This window comes from Camelus dromedarius, chromosome 19 (genome assembly GCF_036321535.1).
Source record: "Camelus dromedarius isolate mCamDro1 chromosome 19, mCamDro1.pat, whole genome shotgun sequence".
NCBI lineage: Eukaryota > Metazoa > Chordata > Mammalia > Artiodactyla > Camelidae > Camelus > Camelus dromedarius.
Genome location: NC_087454.1, coordinates 22,550,252 through 22,573,183, shown reverse-complemented (window position 1 = coordinate 22,573,183; position 22,932 = coordinate 22,550,252). Strand labels below are relative to the sequence as shown.

Genomic DNA, 22,932 nt, shown 5'->3' with positions numbered 1-22,932 from the left:
TTGATGTAAGATTTAAGGGTCAAGATCCACTTAATGTTTTTTCCAGGCAGCAGGTTGTCTGTTTCTCAAATGAGCTATCTTTTCCCCATCAATCTGAAGTGACCTCTGATATGTCCTAAATTCCTGTGTTTCCGAGACTCTTTCTGGACCTTTTATTCTATTGAGGTGGGTTTTCCTTGTGCCCATCTTACAGGTGGAAAAGCTAAGTGACTTGGGTCAGCTCATGCAGACCATTACTTGGTGACCTCACCTCTGTGCCCTAGCTGTAGTGACTGCTGGTGTGGGAGGCTCCCCAGAGCCTGTGCATGGTGACAAAAATTTTTCCCCATTGAGGACACAGAGAAGACAAGCCATAAGCTTGAGAGAGTCAGGTGAAGACAGCACTGAAGCCAGACCAGAATCTCGGCACACCCTCGGCTGGGACACTAGGGAGACCTGGGCCTGCAGAAGGTCCCCTGGGCCCTGGGCACCAGTCCAGGTATGACCAGCTCCCAAGTCATCCTGGGCCCAGGAGTCACCACGCTGAGTTCCCACAGTCACTCTGGGCCCAAATCTAGGGTGTGCTATGGGGAGAAGCAGAGAGAGGGGAACGTCTGCTCAGACCTCCTACCTGATGAGGACACCTCAGTGAGGACCTGAACTGAACCAAATGGGGAACCTCCAAGAGGGCGGCACTGCACTGATGTTCTGAGCTCCTCCTGTAATCCCAACGTTTATTCGGAAGATTTCACAAGCTTTCAGGGTAATGTTAATGAGAACTGAACACTAACAACCAGGAAACCAGATCCAACTGCAGACAGGGCCTTCATTACCCAGACCCCGAGTCAAGAGAACTGGGGGCTGTATGCGGCTTTGAGGAGAGGAAACACATGGAGACAAAATGAAAACAAAGGATGTGGTGGAAAATCAAAGCAAACAGTTGCCAGAGCTCGTCCTGGGTGCAGTGCAGGGTCCTGTGGATTTCCTCAACTGGCCCCATTTACACTCTATGAGAGCAGTTTGTGCACTATGAGGTGCTCTAAATCCTCAAAGACAAGAAACATTCTGGAAGGTATTGCATCCTCTTGAATGAGGAAGAAAGAGACCAGTGCCTTTCAGGAACATTTTCATGAGGAGATTTATGGGGGGGAAGGGGACTTTCTACTTTACCTTCTACCACACTAACATTTACCAAGAGCTTTCTATACGTATGGCCCTGTTCTGAGTTCTCAGTGAGTTAACAGTTATGGAGCTAATAAAGTAGAACAGCTCACTGGCCTAAGCATTTGAGTGAACAGAGATCATCTTAAGAGTTTAATAAAGTTTCTAAGTGAAATCTGAAACATAACTAGCTAACACTTGGCTTGGTTGGGTTCAGTCCCTGTGGGAGAGGGGACAGAGGGCAGTAGAGGTGGGTGTGACTTCACAGCACCTCCTTGTCCTGGGCTCTGTCTCTAACCTTTTGCTGTCCTGTCACTGCGTCCTCACAACCGCCTGGCCGTGGGGCCAGGACGTCTGCCTTCTGAGCCATGGCCTGCTTTCTAGATATGGGGAGGGGGAGCACAGCGAGCAGTGGTTCTCAGGTGACTGGCTCTGGGCAAAAGAACCAGGTCTGTGTGTCCTTTTGCTGGGACCTGACTCCCTGGCAGACTGTGAGGGCGGCCAGGCTCCTCTGGAGCTGTCCAAATCCACCCCCTCCCCCTGCCAGCTGGGTACTTAGGACCCAGCAGGTGGCAGTGTGGTTAAGTCCACCAAGCCCTCCAACAAGCTCAGGCCTGGCAGGAGCCCTGGTAGGAGCAATTCAGAGCTGAAGGGAAGGACCGCGGATGGCCCGGGAGAGGCTCAGGCAGCCTACAGATGGCAGTGAGCAACAGAGCCCTGCCCCTCCTCCCTACTGCTTCCTGTTCCTTCTCCCAATGGTCCTTCCTGCTCTCCCTGGGCTGACCCCTCACTCCCCAAGCTCCGGGGGGTGGGCCTGTGTTCTGGGCAAGAAAGATGCCCCTGCTCAACCCTCTCCCTCCTGGCCCACATGCCAGTGGGTGCGTGTGGTCACTACAAACCCAGCCTGGGAAGGCGGTCCTGGCTCAGACCAGGGTCCAGTTCCGTGTTCAGTGACCTGCACCCCAGATGACTGCTCACGACAGCTCCGTCACTGCAGCCAGAGTCCAGTGGTGGGTGAAATTATGGGATGCCTATGTGCTGGAGAGTGTGCAGTCGTTGCAGGTATTCATGATGGATAGTTAAATGTCGCAGGGAGGAGTGTGCATGCAGCATGTCAGCGTGTGAAAAAGCAGGTTAAATAAATTATATATATATACACCACAGATCCCAATCTGTTAAAGTTTCTTTTTTTAACAATAAAAGCTTAGAAAAATAAACCAAAATGCTAGAAGTGGTCACAATCTTACTTTTTAAAAATATTAATTCATTTAGAAGAATTCACCAGAAAGGTAACCTTATTTTTCCCCCCACCGAGGTAATGGATTTATAGTGGTTTTTACATTTTTTGTTGTACTTTATTTTCAAAAAAATTTTTACAATAAATTTGTATAACTTTTCTACTCAGAAGAAAAAAAATTTTTTAACGTAGGAGAGAGACAGAGGCAGGGCCCAGTGAAAATCTACAACATTCTGGAAAGCAGAGACAGTGTAAGCACCGTTGAACCAGCCAGTGCCCAGGGAAGCTCTGAGCTACCCCACGGTGCAGAGATTCTGGAGGAGGCCAGGGACCTGCACCTGCCTTGGGCCAAGAGGGAGATGCGGGGGCCTCTTGCTGAACCAGTTGCTTATCTGTTAAGGAGCTTTAGCAGCTCAGGCAGGACCCGCAAATCAATTCAGGGATGGGTGTGGCGACTGTCAGCTCACTCAGAAGGCTCTTCCCTCATTCTTCCATCCTCTCTACCTCTGATTTGAGAAACCTGCTCTTAAGGTCTTAATTTGCATTTTCATGTGTATCAGGTTGAGCACCCTCCTACCCCTGGCCCCCCAACTCCTTTCTCCCAATCCAGTGCCTCCTCTGTCTGGAGCCCCTCTTCCCACAGTCCCCTGCTCCTTGAGGACCGAGAAAGGACTGGAAGGAAGAGGGAGGGGCTGAAGCGAGAGGCACAAGTGCCAGGCTCTTCCCCGAGGTGAAATCAGGCCAGGACAATAGGTCAGTCTTCCTTCCCTGAGAGGGGAGGTTTCAGCCTTTGTTTTTTTATGACTCCTGGCAGGAGAAATGACCAAGTGATTGAGAAGAGAGAGGCCATACTGAATATGGAAATGAGGCTGGAGGGGGTGGGCTGAGTGGAAAGTCTGGAAAGTACAGCTGAGAGATGAGGAACCCCCTACTGAGGCGAGTCCAGCCTGGCACTTCTCTGCACAGCAGTCACTCTTCCATCAGAACATTTAGGCCTTTGAAAGGAAGTCAGATCCCAGAGGGGCCAGAGTGGGAAAGCCCAGGTGCGCTGTCTCCTAGCCGGCTTTTTCACATGCTGACATGCTCATGCACACTCCTCCCCGCAACATTTAATTGTCCATCACGAATGCCTCCAACGACTGCACACTCTCCAGTACGTTGGCATCCCAAAATTCCACCCACCACTGGACATTCTGGCTCCTCCACCACATGCACCTTTGCAGTCTATGTTACTGGCTGCAGCGACGAAGCTGCTGTGGACACAGTTGTCAGGGGTGCAGGTCACCGAACACCAGACCAGTCCAGGTCTGAGTGAGGACTGCCTTCTAGGGGTTGTACTGACCACACACACACACACACACACACACACACACACACACACACTGGCGGGTGGGCCAGGAGGGGTGAGCACATGTGTCTTTCTCGCTCAGACCAAAGCACAGCCCCAGGGAGCTTGTAGAGTGAGGGGTAACCCAGGGAGCAGGAAGGACCACTGGGAAAAGGAACAGGAAGCGGAAGGGAGGAGGGGCAGGGCTCTGTTGCTTACTGCTGTGGCCTAAAAATCTTAGTAATGATGGAAAATGGAAGCCATGCTCCCTGAACACCACGCATTTACTCCTCCAGGGGTTGAGGGCTTTCTGTGTGCCAGTAACTGCACAAGGCAGCAGTGGTATAAGGGAATAAGAACTGGGTTCAAATCCTGATTTTGCTGTTCAAGGTTCTTACCAAGTCAGAACCTTGTAAACAGGAACAAAGTCACCTGCCTGTCAGAGTTAAAAATGCTCAATGGCTCTCCCTGTGTTCATCTGTTCACCGCTGCCTGGCCCAGTCGACCCCCACTCCTCTGGGACTCAGTCACAGAACTTTCCAAACTGACATCTTCCCCTGGCTCACGGGTGCCCTAGAAAAAGGTCAACAGGAGGGGCTCAGCCTTGACCCCCATTCCCTGCTCTCCTAATGACACCAACCCCAGCCTAGACCCGTCTTCAGCTGGAGAGACAGAACACGGTGGTGACAGAGAGCAACTAGTTCCAGAGAAGATGAGGATGAAGCACAAATGTTACCAGCTCCTAGTTCCTGAAGCCAGAGGCCATCTCCCCCATTGATCTCATGGGAAGGGCTGTCAGGGACAGCTCTCCTCCCAGGTTCAGGAGAGAAGCACCCCTCAGGACCCTGTTGTCCCAAGTAGCTTCCTGGTGTCCTCCTTCTCTCTGTACCTGGAGAAGCATCCTTCCATTCATCTGCCGCCAATCACCCCAGGACATTTGCCCTTCTGAGGCCTTGTCTGAGGTCAAGGTGCTACAGTCCCCACTAAGTCATCAGTGTAGGTTAGCCAGGCACAGGTCAGTCGGAGTCAAAGGGCCTGGGTCCGAGACCACCCACAGCAGGCTTTACCCCTCAGACCTGAGGACAAAGCTGATCTCTGCTGCCTGCTTCTGCCGCAGAGAAGATGCCACCTTCCCACCTCATGTTCTCACACACAGCCAGGGTCACAGTTGGTCTCGATTTCGGCTATGTCCCCAAAGCTATACTGTGCCCCCTTCAGAGCTTATGTCCATGAAGTAACCAGTCAAATGAGATCCCATGGGACAGGGACAGCCGGAGGCAGAGCAACCTGCCTGAAAGCATTTGGGACCTGCAGGAAATCCATGTCTCCTGACTCCCAGCTGGCTCTCTTTGTGAGTAAGTGGAGCCCTGCGTTTTCTCTTGATTAATTCCCCATCCTTAACTGTGGCCTCAGCCAGCTGCCCGCGGCCATGGAGTCTCACTGAGGGTGGAAGGCAGAAATGCCTGCCACTGACCTGTGGTGGTGGCAGCTGTGGGTCCAGAAGGGCTTTGGTGGCCCCAAGCCACTGCCAAGAGCTTACTGGGGTCTGAGCCCACCAGCTTCTTTTCTAGCCCTTTGGAGAATGTCCCCCAACACACAGTGGGCAGATGGAATGGTCTGCCTGACCCGGACGTGGACCTTCAGTGATGAGCCAGCCAAGCCCACTGGCTCCGACCTTCGGGGACAAGCTGAGTATGAGTATGGGAAAGGGAGGCATTGGGACTAGAGTGGGAGGTGAGGGCACCACTCTGGGCTCAGGAGAGCCAGCTTAAGTCACAACTCAGCTGCCTGCTTGAGGAGAACCTAAGCAGATTACGTAATCCAAGAATCCTGAGTGTGGTGTCCAGGGACCCCAGGAGTCCACAGATGGGCTTCGGGGATGCCCGTGGGCACCTGAGTCATAACTGACCTTTAGTGTGTTGGGAGGTCTGTGCCTCTGACAGAGACACGCAGGACCCCCGCCCTGCCCCCTGTACTTTCTGCACAGGTCCACTGGGGGTTGACTAAACGAACACATGGACAAGCTGAGATGCCAGGACAGAACCCCCTACTGCTGCTGCTCACATGGAGGTATCAGCAATCTGAAGCTACATGACAGGATGTGCTCCAGCCCAATTCCATCTTAAAGTGCAGTTAATTACATGAACAGACGTGAAAACAGTTCTCAAATTTCCTTCCGCTGTGAAGGGGACCAGAGAAGTCCAGAGTAGTACCTGGGGCACGGAGAGCTGGATCCTGAGTAACTCCAGGGAGAGCAAGAGAGTGCATGTGCCCGCAAAGGGGCCCAAAGTGAGCCTGGCTCTCATCTCAAGGTACAAGAGCCCGGCAGAGACACCTGGTGCCACACTGACCCTGGGACATCAAGGAGCTAAGTTCTTAAGTGATCACAGAACTGAGTTAGTCCAGGAGTCAGGATCCATGCTTGTCTAAGAATATTCCTTTCAGAGCCTTAGCTCTACCAACAATCCAGTGACCCAGCTGAGGAAATCTCCTTCTCAGGTCCTGCTTCACACAGGGGCACAGCACACCCCGAGCTGTCAGTGCCCAGAGTGCCCCATGGAGAGACAGCCAGGGGCTGGTGGAAAGAGGTCAAGGCCAGGAGATGCAGTGCCGCCAGCACCTCCGCCCAGGCTGGCAGCGGCCCCTTGAAGACAGGAGGGAAGAGGGCAAAGGGAGGGATTTCAGAGGCGGGTGAGGGGGCAGCATGGGAAGCCAGGGCAGGAACCCACAGGCACAGCCCCACTGCAACCATGAAGCTGCTTCTGGGCTGAAGCGTGAGGCTAATCTGGGGACAGGAGCAGGAAGGGAATCCGGGGCTCGGGGGACCTGGCTGGAAATCTCAGAAGCCAGTAACGAAGGACCTCCTTGCCGGAGCTGATGCCTTCAGCTCTCCCCAGGGCTCACTCCTTGTCACCTGTCCTCTCTCTCCAACACGTGGGAATGAGCTGGCATAGTCTCAGAAACAGACAGGCAAACAGGGGGACGGCACATGGCAGAAGCCTGTGGAGAAATAAACTGGCAGGAGGAGCACGAGGCCTCCCTGACGCTGCCCCAAGAGGTGACAGGCTTGCCGGCTCAGTCCATTTCCAGCCCAACCCAAGCCTGCTGCTGACTCCTTTCCTTTATCCACTTGTCCATCCATCAGCCCCAACCACTTCCCACATGCCCGCTCTCAGTTCCTCTCTGCTGTCCAAGGGGCACTGTGGTGAGCGCTCGGCCACAGGACTGCCCCCCACATCCAGGCCCAGAGCCGGGCTGTCTAGGCCCCTCACGGTCAGGCCCAGCCCACCCCGGCTGCCCAGTCAGAGCCCTGCCCTTCTCTGCACTGGAGCGGCCTCCTCACTCACCACAAGCAGTGCGGGCCTCACCCTGGAGTCTCTCCAGGTCCCACAGCCTCTACAAAACTGCCTGGACAGAGACTGTAACCCAGGGGTTCAAGTTGGACAGATCTGGGCTAGCGTCCCAACTCTTCCTCTTACTGGCAGTGCCTCCACCCTCTGGGCCCTAGCGGCTCCATCTGCACTTGACCAATAGCCCCCGGGGGCTGGGTGCCAGCTCAGGGCCAGGCAGGCAGTAAGCCCTCGGTGAGTGCAGGGCTTCCTCCCTCCGCGCTCCTGCGGCACTTAGGAGCCTCACCACAGCACTTAATGCTTGGCCGCTTGGCCGGTCTGTCTGTTTCTACTGCTTTCTGTGCCCCTCCCTCCCCGCTGGATGGCAAGCTCCTAAGACACCTAAGTTATTTGCTCTTCTGATTTCAGGTCCATTCACTGTAGAAAACACAGAAAATCTATTTCACTCCAAAAATGAAAAGGAAGCCACCAGTAATCCCCCCGAGAACCATGGAAACCATTCTGGCTCACTCCCTTGCCCCTCTCGAGGTTTTCTTTTTTGAAAACTAAGATCACGTTTCATGTGGATTTTGGGGTCTCAATGTCTTCACTCAACACTCCAAGGTGAACACTTCTCCACATGAGACAGTCTTAACATTTTTTAAACATCATATCATACTCCTGCATGAGGGACACCAGCATTCACTCAATCAACACGTCCGTGAAGTGGGGTCAGGCCGAGTCCCCAGACACGGAGACCAGCACCAGCACGCTTGAGCTGCAAACTTGCCAACCACCAATTACCTCCCTTCCATGCTGATGAAATGTATTTCCTCCCTTCTCCTAAGAAAGCCCATTTCCTGCGGACAAGATTTGTGAAAAATGGAACTGGCTATGATGCGAGAGCCAGTGTGGTGGGTTGGCCAGCAGGTGTGTGAGCCAGGCTCCCCACACCATCTGCCAGGGTCTGGGGTCAGCCCCCCTTGGTCTTGGGAGCACCTGGCAGCCCCCACTGTCCAGCTCCTGACCCCTGCAAATCAATGGCCCATTCTGCCTGTAGGCAAGAGAGTGTGAATTAAGTTCAAGTTGCAACACTTGCGGGTCCCGCTCAGTCATCACATCACAGGAGGATGAGCCAAGAGAAAGGAGATGTTGAGCTGAGACAAGACAGGACCCAGGAGTCCGTGACCAAGGTCTTCAATTTTCTAAAGGGCTTAAGAGTGTTCTGTGTTTACCAAAAGGTAAACCTGGAACCAAGGGACAAAAGCCATAAGGGTACAGATTTTTGGCTCAATACAAAGAGTGTTCTAAATGCAGAGTGAATGGGGTATACCCCTTTGGAAGGTGTTGAGTCCCCCTGCACTAGGAAAGCACTGTGGCAGAGATCATCTGGAAGGGATTCAGGCACAGAGGGGATGATTAAAGCACATGATGTTAAAGCCACTTCCATCCCCAAGAGGGGGCCACGTGACCCTGAAAATGCCTTGTGCTCCTCCCACAACTCATAGGACCCTGTCCAGGGAGATTTCACAGTAGCCCTCAGCCTCCAGGTATTCCTACTACATCTAGAGCCTGGCTTCCTGGGAGCCACTTGTGCATCTTGTAGAAGAGTCTCCAGGGCATTTCAGAACTAAGGGAAACATTTCCAGCCTACTGAAAACCAAACCAGAGGGATAAAACCATAGCTAATGTGATGTAAGTTATACCATCTGCAAGGAGGGAATGTCTCTAAACAAAAATGCCCCTTTCTTGTGTGTTTCCTTCCTCTTTTTTCTGGCTGCTAAAACTTAATTAGCCTTGCAGCCCATCTGGCCACTTACAGGTAATTACCCAGGATACTTTGCATGGCTACTCAGGCCACTCTAGGTATCAGAAGGGACACACTAAACTGAGGTGTCCTCAGCATTCCTTCCTGTATAGACTCCACCTGCCAGCTGTTCCTCCAGAACGGAGAGAGCAGAGAGAAAAGGGCTTGTACCCATAGCAGCAGGAGCGCCTGGAAGGGCCATGGAAGAATTGAGCTGCTGGCTTCCCCTTGAGTGCCTTTCCCATATAGGGACAGACGCATTCTAACAGAGGCCCTGCATCTTGCGTGAATGTCTGGCTTCCCCAGGTGCCTGCCCAGCTACTTTCTGGTCAGAGCACAGGGAGGGGCAGGGAAGCGGTTTTAAAGGAGTCTTGATATTCAATGACTGGGAGACTTACCCTTTCCAGAACTGGCAGAAGGAGGGGTGAGAAATCAGGAGCTCAGCCTCTAAGATACCAAAGCATGGGGAGGGGACACTGTGACATCCAGGGCCACTCTCCCTTGTCCATATGATGGCTAGTCTGAGGAAAGGTGGTGCTCAGAGAGGGAAGGCCCCTTGACACTCAGAGCTGAGGGCCAACCATCCCTGCTCAGTAGCTGAACCTCCTTTTCGGGTTTGTCAGACCTTCCTAAAGGTACGTAATGAGTCAGGGATTAGGTTCTAAGAACCGTAAATACACTTAGTTCAACTTTTAAAAACTGCTATTTAAAACCTAAGATTTTTAAAAGCTGAAAAATAACTGGCCCTAAGCAGGCTCTGGAAGGGTGGTTTGCGGCAACCTTCACTGTCTGCCCTGGGGCCGGAGACAGCCGAGGGAGGTGTCATCCCAGTCAGGGTCCCTCCTGAGAGCCCCAGGCCAGCTCCCTGGGCAGGCTGCTACTCGGGAGACACCAAATGCCACCTGGTTGGCAGAACCCCCTAGAGACCCACACTGGAGAGTAGAGGGCGTGGGGAGCTCTGGGCTGACTGACCACCACCCCTCAACACGGCAGGGGAGGGAAGAGGGCAGTTAGAGATCTGCCTCTGAGAGCGAAGACACCTCATCATCTGCTCAGGAATGCGTCCCCAGGCATTGTGAGAGCAGGGAACAGGCCTGCCAGGAAGCAAGGATATGCCTCAAACCCAGCTCCTGAGATAACATACACAAGAGGATGACTTAAAGCACATAAGCGGTTCCATTCCCACTCCCCATATCCACATGTAAGAAAAAGGCCATGCATCATGGGGGTCAGAGCATGAGCCTCAGACTCAGAGCACCAGGGCGCACGTTCTGCCCACACCAGAGTGTGAACGTGAGCATGAAACGTAACTGCTCTGTACTGGAAAAGGGAGATGACAGCATTAACACACGTCTCAGGGCCATGGGGAAGACTCAGTGAGCTAACACATGCAAACCACTTAAACGGCTTCTTGCACACAGTGAGCAGGAATACGAAGTGTCAGCTCCTGTCATCACTGCTGTGTTAATGCCCGCCCTGGGGAGGCCGGGGCAGCCTCTGAGGGGAGCCGAAGCCCTCAGCTCAGCCCTGCCCAGGCTATACTACCCAGGCGCAACCCACGAGGATGCCTCAGAGAGGGCTTCCAGGAGAGTGAAAGTCACGGGCACCCACCCTGAGCTGCTTCCTGGACTGACAGTGAGCACGGGATCCGGAGCCCAGGGTCCTAGCCAGGTCCCTACCCCACAGGGGGCCTGAGGAAAGACACCTAGGTTTTCCTTTTCCTTTTTTCTGACCTGTTGTGTTTTGCAAGAAGTGGGTACAAAATTACACCTCAGAAAAGCAACCAATCCTTCATACCACCAGCTCAGCCTCTCCTTTGGGCCACCTCTGAGGCCACACAGCCACGGCTCCGCCCAGACGCTCAGCCTGGGCTGGGCTGGGCAGAGGCCCTTTTGCCAGAGACAAGGCTCCTCACTTCAGTGACTACGGGCTTGACAGCAAAGTTTTAGGGAACAAAGGAAACTTCTGGTATCTGGCTGAGATGGGATGGGGAATCACCACAGGTCTGTCCTGTCCACCAGAACGCCTGATGTCTGAGCTGGAACAAGATGGCCTTGGTGCCTCATACGCAACACGTGGTCTGAGGCCGAGAGGGAGACCAGGGTCAGAAAAGGTCTGCCTCAGGGATGCAAAGAGCTCTTCCTACAGAACTATTTCTGGAGTCATGGGGGAGGGAAGGGGGAGCTGAGGGAGCAGGCACATGACGCTCGGCTGATGGCCGGCTGTCTGAGGCAAGTCAGTCGGCAGTCCCTGGGACACAGGTCTACGTGCTGTTTCCAGTTCCAGCGGGGCCTGGGGAGCACCGGAAGCGCGTCTCCGTCTCCGGAGCAGCACCCGCCCCCAGGCGGCGGCACTTACCAGGAAGCGGACATCGTCAAAGCCATTCAGAAGCAGCTTGCTCTCATACTGCTGCAGCCCCACCGCCTCCAGCCACTCCCCGACGCTCTGCTCCAGCGTCCGCGAACCTGACGAGAGAGGAATCGGCAGACGCTTGAAAAGGGAAAAACCATTAAGGCGGTAGCAGCGGCACTCAGAGGAAGACAGATGGCACTGCCACATCATAGTCATTACCATAAAGCAGCCAAACTATATACAAGAGACCAGAGAGCAGAGGCCCCAAGGCTCCTCCTCCGCGGGCGGGCCAAGGGCAGGCGCCGGCGGGGCACACACACCCGACCCAGCCGCCCGCTCACATCCCCTGGGTCCGAGCTGCTCCGGCCGGCCGCTGGCGGCACATGCACGATCTCTGCCCACAGGCTGGGGGGAGCCAACCCCCAAAGGTCTCCGGGTCAACGCCTCATCAGCCTTCACTGAGGTATTTCAGAACGTCGGTTCCCACAGGCACCAGAAGGGGCCGGGGAGCTCCTCTCATCCATGCAGCGTCTGGAGCCCCGGGGCCGTGGGTGAGGGACAAGTCCTGCGACCTTGCAGCACAGGCGGTCAGGAGAGAGCGCGCATCTTCATGCAGCGGAGGGACACAGGCACACAGCTAGGGCTCCGGCGGGAAGCGGCGGCGGCTGTTCACAGGGACCCAGCACATGCAACACAAGCAGCAGAGAACGCGGCAGAGGGAGAAAAGAGACTTTTACTTGTTTTCCCCCAGCAGTCCCGGAATAAGCAAACCATGGCCACGGGCCCTTTGTGCTCAGAGGCTGGAGGCGGCGCGGGGCGGGCGGGCGCATAGGCCAGGCTGGGGCGCGGGCTCAGAGGCGGCTCCGCGGGGCCGGGAGCCGGTCCACTGCTAGACTCTGGCCGCTGGCGAGCGGGGCGTCTCCCAGGCCAGGGCGCTGCCTGCAGGGCCGCCTTCCCGGGTCGGGCTGTGTTGCAGGGGTCGGGCGTTCATCTTCCTCTTCCGATAGGGTCTGTTCTGGGGACTCGCCTGACTGCTCAGGTGGAAGGCAGGCGGGCAGATCCAGTTCTGGGTTGAAGAAGACAAAACCCAGCCAGATAAAAGAGAAAGGAAGCGGTCCTCCTGAGTTGTGGCGGCTTAAGTCTATTCACGTTCTGTGCTGTTCTCTCTTTGGCTGAGTGATAAAGACAGCAACTGTCTTCCCAGGATCTCGGATCCTGACGTTCTCCTCTGAGGATGAGCAGAGAAGGGAGGACATGTATTTGCTATGCTCCTCGGGTAGGACAGGGGAGTGCCATGGTGCAAGGAGGAAAAAAGTTCAGCTCTTCCCGGCAGACCTTGGATGTTGGGAGCTGAACGCCTTGACCCCACCTACTTCTTTGGTTCTCATGGGCAAGAACAGATAAAAGAAGGAAAAAAAAAAAAAAAAAAAACGAGAAGGAAAAAGAGGTGCGAGGAAGGAAAAAGAATCAACTATAAAAACATCACCTCCAGAGAACTCTTGACACGGTGAAAGTCATTCTTTTGTTGCCGGCACTTTCTGCCCCTCTGGGCAAGCCAAAGCCAACTGGCTTGGTTTTTTAGGAGACCCTGGTGATCCCCTGACCCAGGCGCCCTCTCTCATCTGTCCTCTGCAGAACAGATGGTGGTCAGGGGCCTGGGCAGTCTCCCGATGCACGTTGCAGCAGACTCCGGAGATGCCGAGTCTGGGGGATACTTGAGCTCCCCTGCCCTTGAGTGGGGCCGTCTGCTCCAGGAACCTAAGCAGCAGGCTCTCCTATGCCCATGAAGTCAAGTGTCCCCCGCTGCTGATTCACTCCTGCTTGTAATCCCCCAGCCGGGCAGCTGTGGTCCTGCCTGCTGCCAGTGGATGTGTGTGCTTACAGAACTGCAGCAGAATGCTTTGTTTAAAGGCTCCTGGGCTCCACGCTGCCTGCTGCCAGCTCCACAGTCCTTGCTCACTCTCATAATGTCTGGCCCTCCCCCTCCTCTCCTCCCCACCCTCCGCCCTTCCACACTCAGGAAAATACATTAGGGATCGGACATCGCAGCAGAAGCTGCTGCTGCTGCTGCCACCAAGGGAGAAGGAGAAAGCCACACCAGCATCAGAGCAAAATGACAAATTTTCCAGTATCTGATATTAGCCGATATACATGCATATAAAAGGCAAAGACGGCGAAACTTTACCTCCAGCTCAAAGGGCTGCAAACAGTTTATCAGGGAGAATAGAGAAATCCTATAGTTTTCGCTGTAAGTTTCCGGGACAGCAAGAGAGGGAACAGAGGAGTGACAATGTCCTGCCCACAGGTTAAGTGACTCCCCCCTCCAACCACCACCACTTCAGGAATGATTGTGCCTCTCTGCCAGGAAGATAAACCACAGGGTATCACAAAAACAGGTGACAAGATAAGGACATTACAACTGATAGTCCTCAGGTGAGCACACCAACACTGTGGGAAGAGACTTCTCTGTGGGCCCGTCAGAGCCCAGAGAGAAGCACCAGGCCTGAAGCAGGCCACTCACAATCTGGGGGAAGGGGATATGGGAGGGGGCACCAAGGACAAAGGAAACCAGGACCAAAATCCCATTACAGCTGTGGAGACAAGAAAGGTAATGTGTACAGAGACACAAACCCAGGGACTACATGTCACCCTCTGAACACACTGGGAGGCACCTGCATCCCAAAAGGCTGTTGATGGCCACAGCGAAGCAGGGGCTCTGTGTGCAGGACATCAGGCTTCCAAAGGAGCCTGCATTTAACAGCTATTTGACAGCTAAACAGTTGGCTTTAGCAGAAGTCAAGCGTTCTCTTCCACTCAACAGAACAGGCCTTTGATGAGAGCAGCCAGGGTGGCCCAGGCCACTGGGAAGGCTCGCCCTCCCTGGACTCCTGGCAGTGTGATGAGTTACAAAACAAGTCTGCGGGGGTTCGGGTAACCAGCTCCAGCACTGGAAGCTCAGGGACCCAGGGCCCAAAAGATGAGTCAGATTCAAGTGGCATACGGGTTTCACCCTTCAAGACACAATCCTCTGCAAAACCAGTCACACTGGGCAATTCTGTGCTTAGTTAAGGGCTGCCCGTTGGAGGGCCTGTTCCTCCCCCCTTGATGGCAACCCCAGGGCCCAGGTCTCTTCTCCTAGATCCAGAAACCCTTAGACAGTTTGAACCCTGACACCGATCATTCAAAATAAACAAGAAATTTGCTCTGGTCTGAGCTGAAGGCTGGTGCTCCATAGGTCCTGGGGAAAGCCCCTTACTGGCCCATCAGACAGAAGGCAGAGTTCACGGGCAGGCCTGAGCCCACGCTCTCCATGCTTCACAGCCTGGCAGCTGTCGACACAGCAGTCAGGACTCTGCAGCACTGCTGGACACACCCTCTGCTCAGAGGGCTACCCTCATGTGCCCGCTCTCGACTTTCCAAAACTGGGGTTCAGAGGATGGTTCAACTCAATGGTACTAAAACAAGACTATGTGCTGGGATCCAGAAACCTAGGAGGGCAGCTGGACCAACTCCTGCCATTTACATGGGTTCATGGGGGGCAAAAACTGGTGGGTGGGGCCCAAAGGGCAAGAAAAGGGCTCGGTGTCACTACCTGCAAGAAGGGCTCTTCCAGAAGAATGTTTCCCAGAAGGGCTACCACATCTCTTGATTTATCAAAGCCAAGAAGTAATGGCCTGCTTCTGTCCCAGTCTCTCAAGCACAAGCAAATGGTTTAGGCTCCTAAGATGCAGAGGGGTACAGGGAAGCAGGCAGCAGCCGCAACTGAACAGAACCGCATCAGTCCCATCCCTGCTGCCCCTAAACCCCAGCTTTGCAAATGGCAACAGTGTTTGTCTCGGTCCTGGATATCTATTGCCAACAAACACTTGACTCTTGGTAAAGCCTGCAAACCACAACAGAGGGTAAAGTAGCTGGACTGCATGCAAGCAAGCACCCGGAAACAGAGCCCAAGCTCTCAACCAAGAGAGCTACCACCATAATCTAAGACCCCCCCATAATCTAAGACTGGCAAACCCAGCTGGGCCCTCTCTGCTAGAACCCAGGGAAACAAGGCTGCTGAAAGGAGGGTGGCTCCAGGAGCCCAGTGAGAAAAAATGTGCAGGGAGACAAGCCAGGGGAGCAGACACCCCTCCTCTCAGGTTTTTTTATATGAGGAAGTAATCATTTCATGGACAGAAACGAGCATAGCTACTATTTAGTGAGTATCTCTTTAGATCAAGTATTTGTATATATTACCCATTCTCAACAAACCTGAGGTAAGTACTATTATCCAAATGTTGTAGGTAGGAAACTGGGGCGCAGGGGGAGTAAGTGACTCGGCCTGGACACCTGTGTATCTAGAACCAGGATTTGAACCCAGGGCGGAGGCTCCAGAGCTCATGCTCTCTCCACTAGCCCCATGGCCTCAGTAGCACCTTGCTCCCCGATGTGCACACGTGTCCCCATCCATCAGACTTCCTGCCAGGGTCAGAGGTCCATGGAGGGACTAGAGGTGTCACTCAGGGCTAACAGGTCAAACCTGGACAGAGGAATCCTCCCATTCAGTAGAGAGAGGCACCTCCCTGACAAGGGGGAGAGGCCAGGCTCCCAAGCTGCCTCCAGCCTAGGTGCCTGGGTGGCAGGACTATCTTCAGACGCTGGGGGAAGGGGTGACAGGTGCTCTGGGAGGCACTCTTAAGAATGTCACTCACCTGAGCGAGTAACACAAGCATAATTCTGTTATCAAGGAAAATAGCTCAGGTATGGCCTCCCCAGTTCCTTGTTTCAAACAAAGGAAACAGGCAGGCCTCACCCATAGGGCTTTGAAATGAAAAGAATGCCCCAAGTGACAGTGATCTGGAGTAAAAATAATGAGCGCCTAAGTAAATGGGAAAAACTGAGAGACAGACACAAGGAGAAAACAGCAAAGCCAGCCCTTCAGGGTGATGCAGGCTCACAAAGGTCACTGCCAGGGATCAGGTGCCCAAGAGCCATGTTCTCATGAAGAGTTAGTGCTAGGGCCGCCTGGCAAGCTGAGGATCGTGCCAAATTAAGGCAATCGAAGAAAACCCACATTTACTAAAATAATTATGAGTAAGTGACAAGTGTTCACTTTTTTTAAAAAAGCTTCCTAATAGACAGCCTAAAATTCAATTTGTATACTTTTTCTCCACTGTGTAAAAGGAGTCATGACTCCTAAAACAGCAGCTGGATGGGCTGTCCAGATACATGCGATCCTGAATTACAGGAGTGTGACTGGTCTGAGGCTGACCTCTTTCACCCCCTCAGTATCTGTCTTCTGTGTCAGAGGAAAATCTGAGCCAGAAGGGGGCCAAAGGTCTATGTTCCCCAGGAAAAAGGGTTCCTTGGTACAATACCTGAGATCTTCTGCTGTTCCTGAGAAAAGTCAATCCCTTCTCCGATGGAGCTCATGATCTTCTCAATCTGAAATGGAAGAGGGACAAAAAGGAAAGGCTGTCAGGCCGGGGTCAAACATTGCCAGCTCACCATCAGTGCACTGGGCAGGCCTCCAGGTCTCTTCCAGATGATTCCAAAGTCCAGCACCAACCTGCAAGCTTTCAGAGCTCTTTGCCGCTCAAATCAAGAAAGGCTCTTCTCTGACCACAGCCCAGTAGGATCTAAAGACCTCGTGCTCTGAAGGGAGTGAGTGGGTCACAATCTGGGCTCAGCTGCTGGAAATGCCTAAAAGCCTCCCTTCCAAGGCAATTTATACATCACTCCCCCCCACCCTCCAGTTCTTCCAGACCCAGCAGAGACTGGGCAGAGGGTGCAAGAGCGGGCCAGAGCTGGCAGACTTCACTGCTCCTGCTGGAATTTAAATTCCATGAGAGTAGAGACTTTGCCAGTTTTGTTCCATGCTATACCCCAAGCACCTAGAGTAGTGCCTGGCAATCTGGAAGCATTCAACAGATAACTGATATTGCATGACTATCTGCTCCGAGGTGTGAGGACAATATCTACAGCTGAGACCAGCAGAGGACCTGAACATGGGAACCTCCTGGAAGCCAAAGTGAGGCAGGCACGTAACTCTGCATGAAGATCTCTGCTCCCTGGAGGCCAGCAGTCCTGGACACAGCTCTGCATTCAGGGGATCTGATGGGGTGCAGACACCAGTCCTTCCTCCGATCACAGCACAGAGAGCGGTCTCAAAGCATCCAAATGTCTCCAGCAGTGCCCCCTGTATGGACCACCTGTCCCAGCCATCTGACTTTGGTTACCCCGAGCCAGATCCAAGCCCCCTACTCCAGGAAACCTGGCCAGAAGCAGGACCAGGTAGTGGGGAGGAGGCCACCCCGCTCCCTATTTGGGTTACTTTGCAGTGATAATGAGCTCATTCATTGCTCTTTTTCCAAAGAAATGAAAAGAGGACCTTTTGTACCAGGGCTCGGCTGCTTTTTCCTCTAAGTGCAAGTAAGGAGCCTGGGTCTGACAATCAGAAAAACAACAACTCTCCAGCCAGCCTCCAGTTGGCAGACAATGGCGGCACCTTTGACACCCAGCAGAACAACACAGGGCCGGCCGGCACCACCTCTCCCTTGGCAGCCGGGAGCATGGGGAGATATTTCCCTCCAGTGACAGAAATGACCGCTGGCTCAGGCGGTCACCTGACAGCTGTTAGTGCACACTGCGAACTCCATCCCCGAGCTCAGCGAAAGCAACGGGAAACATCACATCAGACCCATGCAGCGAACGAAGGGTATGCGCCCTCTTATCCGCCTGGCAGCCCAGAGGCCTGCGCAGGAAGCCGGCAGCACCGTGGCAGGTCTACACTGCCCCATGAAAACGCCCCTCCCTCCCCGCAAGAGCATCATTTTCTTTGGCCCTGCCCATTTCAAGCACTGCTCCTCAGCAGCCAGCATGGTGCAACTGTGGGAAGGACCCAGCCAGCCAGGCAAGCACTTTCCCCCTCCCAATGCCTCAGTGTTAAACCCATAAAAATAGGGATGGATATTGCTTTCTGTAACAGGTTGTGCAGGTTAAAAGTATAACATACAGGGCTCATGTAGATGCTCAAAGGTTAGTTTGCTTCCCACTTCTCCTCAGCTGTCCACAGTGCTCCGACCTAGTGAAACTTATTTTTAAAGTTGTAAAACATATTTTTACTTATATTCATTTTTCGATAATTAATACATCTTTATGATTCAAAATTCAAGAGATACCAAAGGTTATTCAGAGAAAAGTCTCCTTCCTACCCTTGTCTCCCAGCTGCCTAGTCCTTTTCTCTGCAGGCAACCAGTATAACCAGTTGCTCAAGTAGCCTTCTAGATCTGTTCTATGCACAAGTAAGCAAATATATGAATGTGTTCCACCCACCCACATACTGATAAAGGCATTCCATGTGTGCTGTTCTGCATCTTGCCTTTTCCATTTAATTATACATCTTGGAGTTCCTTCCACATTTCCTAAAAAACATTTTTTTTTTTTTTGATGGATGAGGTATAGTCATCCAGTGTATGGCTACGCGATAAGTTATTTTACTAGTCTCCTAGCGGGCATGTGTGGCGTTTCCAATCTTTCCTCATCCAAAATAGTGCTACAATGAATACTGTTCTAAAGCCATCTTGGTACCCATGTACAAGTATATGTGTAAGACAATTCTTAGTTATTTCTTGAAAGTTTTTCCAGGTTCAGAATCTTTTTTTTTTCCATATATTTTTTTTTAAATGGAGGTACTGGGGATTGAACCCAGGACCTCACGCATGCTAAGCATGTGCTCTACCACTGAGCTATACCCACCACCCTCAGAATCGAGTTAGCAGCAAGGGCCTCACAGGTCATATAATTCCAACTCCTACCTCATGTCCGATTTTGCTAAAGAACTTCCAGAGATGGGGCACTTGCCAGCTCTCCCAGTCAGCTCATCCCATTTGCAGAAAGTGCCAATTCATAACATTTATCTTTTTACAGATTTAAACTTTTTTTCTAACTTCAACCCAGCTCCCCTAGAGCACCTCTGCTTCCACAGGAGAGGCTTAGGGACATTTGAAGACAGCTCTTATCTTCCAGATAAGCTGCTTCCCCACCCCCAGGCTGCAAGGCCCAACCTGGCACTAAATGGCACATCAGTGCCAGGACCCGAGGCCCCGGTTACCCATTCAGATTATAGAAACCTTGAAGCTGGGCAAAGAGCAGATGTGCCTTCTTTTTCCTTTCCTGCATTTATAGGAGAAAAGCAGGGTGCTCAAGGTGAGGAAACTTTTTCCTCCTTGGAAGGATGGGTCCTTCTTATTCCTGGAATGGCTTTGGAGCCCTCCTCCAGGTCAAAGGGGTAAATGTGGAAGCAGCACCACTATAAGCACCAGGAGGGATGGAATCAAGCATGTCTTATTTGCCATTTCACCCCCTGGACCTGCTCATGGTAAATAGGCAACTGACTGACAGACTGACAAAACACAGCAGTTTCCATTTACTTAGAGCCAACAATTAAAAAAAAAAAAAAAAAAAAAAGCTGTTTTCCCAAGGCCACGGAGAGTGTCAGAGTGGGAAAAGCTGAAATGAAGGGTGACTCCAAGGTGTCTTTTGAAATAAAGTCAAGTCACTTACATAATGCATTTCATTATCATAATCACCTAACACCCAAAGCCCCGGCCCGCCTGTCCAATCAGTGTCTCCTGACTGCCCAATTCATGACATTTTGTTTGGGCCTTTTGAGATCAGAGTGAGCAGAGCTGGACACCCTGCTGCTTCTCTCCTCCAGTCCCTCCTGCTTGCCCCGGGGTCACCCTCAGGCCAACTACAAAGGGTCAGGAGAAGCCCAGTTTCCAAAGCCAGCCCTCTGGGTGGGCACACCAGGTGCTTCAGACTGCAGGCCACCTGGGAAGTGCCAGTGGACACTCTCAGAACTATGTCATCCAAACTAGACAGTATGTTTTATTTTCTGTGAATGGCAGTAGCTAAGTCAAGCTGAGAAGATTCTACTTTATAGAGAAACTGAGCACTCAGCAGTTTATTGAACAGCTTGCAACCCAGGACCCCTTCCAGCGCTGATGGAAGTGCAGGGCTGGGGGGAAGTGGCCCTGAAGAGGACCTGCCTGGGCAGAGACTGGTCCCCACCTACCCCCCCACCTCAGCCTGGGCTGTGGAGACAAGAAGGAGCAGCATCTCCTCTCCCACCTCACCCCCGCCCCATCAGTTCAGTCTAGACAAAGAGGACTGGTCACAGAAGACAGATACCATTCTGATCTATACACTTCGTGTGGTTTAACCATTTAGACTTGAGTTAGAAACCAATCTGATGAGGCTGCTTTCCCAGAAACATTCTGTATCTCAGGGGAGTGTCAGGGTAGAGGCAGGTGGAATGTAACGGAAGGACATTCTCCTCTTTTTCTATTGTTTAGGATTCACGACACTTTTGGAGAGAAATGGGAAGTGGCCATACTGCACTCCACATGAACTCTACTGAGAACTTGTATTGGTGTTTGGTAAAGTAAGGCCTGAATGTTATCACCATAATGGACTCATTTATTTTAAAAATGCTTGGAAATATTCCATTTTCAGCAAGTATTCAGAATTATTCTATTCAGACTTTCTTTTCCCCTACCAAGGCTGTAAAAATGTGTTCTCTGTATGGTTGAAAACAAACCCCAAACCAAACTGCTGAGGCCTCTCACATCTGCTTGTTTAGAACACAGGGTCCTGGCTGCCCACAGGCTGCCAATGAGAAGTGATATTCTATGTACAGAAAGGCTCTGTTCCCCATCACCATAACCTGGCCACCAGGAGCAACTAAGACTACACCAGTCTTCTCCATGGACACTGGGAGTGAAGGGAGGGAGAAGCTGCTCTTGGGGGAAGAATATTTCCCCAGGTTTTGAGGGGTCTTCTGTGCACCAGGAAGCATGCTGGGCATAGGCAGTCGAAGGAGAACCACAGCCTCGGTGCAATGTGGCCCCAGGGCCTATGGGAAGCCTCCATCCTAGGAGGTGGTACAAGTTAGAACGATGGGACTCTCATGTACAAAAGAGACAGGAGAACAGGAATCAGTCTCGTCATAAGTTGAGGCCTAACGGAGGGGAGGAAGGGAAAGAGATCACCTTTCTCTTACCTTCTTTTTGGTGCATATGGAAACATGGAGGGAGATGTTTCTGAAATTCACCTGACATTTGGCTCCTGACATCAGATACTCCGACACTCCCCACCAACCCTCCTGCTGCTGCCTGGGGAGCTATCAGTTCCCCAGGCCTCTCCCACCGGTTGGAAAACACACCAGTTCCATTAGGCCTGTACCACCAGGGCTGGTGACACTGTCTACCTCGCCTTCTCTGCCCCCGACACTTAATACTTTTTTGGCCCGGAAACACACTCTGCTTTGCACTGTAACTTCCCAATTAGCTGTTTCATGGTGTGTCCCAGAGATGCTACAGAACCAGTAACGGCAAGGGCCCTGTTTCATACCATTTTTTTTTAGATGCCATGTGGTGCCTGGCACAGAGCTGGCACATGGAGGGGCCTGGTGACAAGTGACCATTTGCTAACTGCCCACGGCAGGCTAGTCACCTCACTAATACAGTAAGAAGGGAAGTCAGCCAATATTTCTGGACCCTGGTCTGGATTCTCTGACTCCCCTTCCCTCCTCATTCTTCTCTTTTCCACCCTCCCTGGGTTACTGACACAGCAACCCCACATCCCCCAGCTACCAGCTGGCCTTTTCTCTCAACAATCCTGCAGAGCCTCAACTCTGCCAAGCAAACATGTTATCCCATTTTTCAGGTGAGGAAACTGAAGATCTACTCCATAGATAGCTGCCCAACCCTGCCGAAGGCCCAGGTCTGCCGCCCAGTGAGTGCCATCGGGCCAGCCTGCCCTGGAGAGCTCAAGCTTCCTTCCTGCTGTGGGGGGACAAGGTGGCAGCCTCCTCCTCTGGCCAGATGGCCTTGCTGGGACAGCGCACTGCGTTCCCAGGAGCACAGGGCTGAGGACCCAAGCCTTCACCTCCTCAGCCTCCCCAGAGGTAACCAGCCCATGTCATCAGGTGACTGCTGACGTCAGAGTCGGCTCTGCCGCTGTGGAAGGAGCCTGAAGACCCCTGACCACATAAGAATTCATCACCATCGCTGTCTTCTGCCTCTCAGCAGCAGACAGGCTCTCCTCAGCCTAGAGTGGGCTTTGATTCCACATTTGAAAAAGGGTCACCGACTGGGGTCTGAGTTATTTTTCTCCCTCTCCCCACCCTGGACTGAGTTGCATGAGGCCTCAGGAGAAACAAAGATGGATTGAAGTAAATTGTTTGTCCTGATTTTCTAACCTTGTCAACTGCTTTCAGGGGAAGGAGGCGGGGCAGGGTGGGGGAGGGGAGAGACCGGCAGGGAATGAATAAATATCCGCCAGCAGGCTCAGGGCTGCCTCTCTGGAGGCAGACATGGCAGCCCTGCTAACAATGAGTAACAACTTCTCCACGGAGCACGCATCAGTCCCAGCTCAATTTGTCTCATCACGGGGGAGGGGGCACTCAGACTGTTACCATACTTGTTGTCCTATCCCCGTCTGAATCCCTGTTACACTGTCACCTTCATTCTCAATCCCCCTTGTCCTATGAGGCTGAGAGACCACAGAGCTCCTTGGTTTCAGAAGTCTCTGTCCTTTGGTCACCGGCACTGGCTCAATGAAAGCCCACAGTGTGCTTGTCCTAGGTTAGACGGGCGAAGCGAAGCCCATGCCTCTGTAGGCTAAGTCTCTAATGCTCCTTCTCCCTCTTCATTTTTATCTTTCCCATACCTCCTGGGTAGCTGCTACTAGCCAG

The 22,932-nt window shown here is 52.7% G+C and overlaps 1 protein-coding gene across 6 annotated transcripts in view; it reads right to left on the bottom strand.

Annotated features, from left to right (window-relative positions):
- The window catches only part of ANKS1A (ankyrin repeat and sterile alpha motif domain containing 1A), a 176,647-nt gene that overhangs the window by 15,164 nt on the left and 138,551 nt on the right, over nucleotides 1–22,932 (bottom strand). For all 6 annotated transcript variants that reach the window (XM_031434884.2, XM_031434885.2, XM_064476406.1 and 3 more), the window contains 2 exons: nucleotides 16,550–16,616; nucleotides 11,199–11,305 (listed from right to left, as the gene is read on the bottom strand). In XM_031434884.2, coding sequence (XP_031290744.2) covers nucleotides 11,199–11,305; nucleotides 16,550–16,616 — 174 coding nt within the window. The remainder of the gene's footprint in view (nucleotides 1–11,198; nucleotides 11,306–16,549; nucleotides 16,617–22,932) is intronic.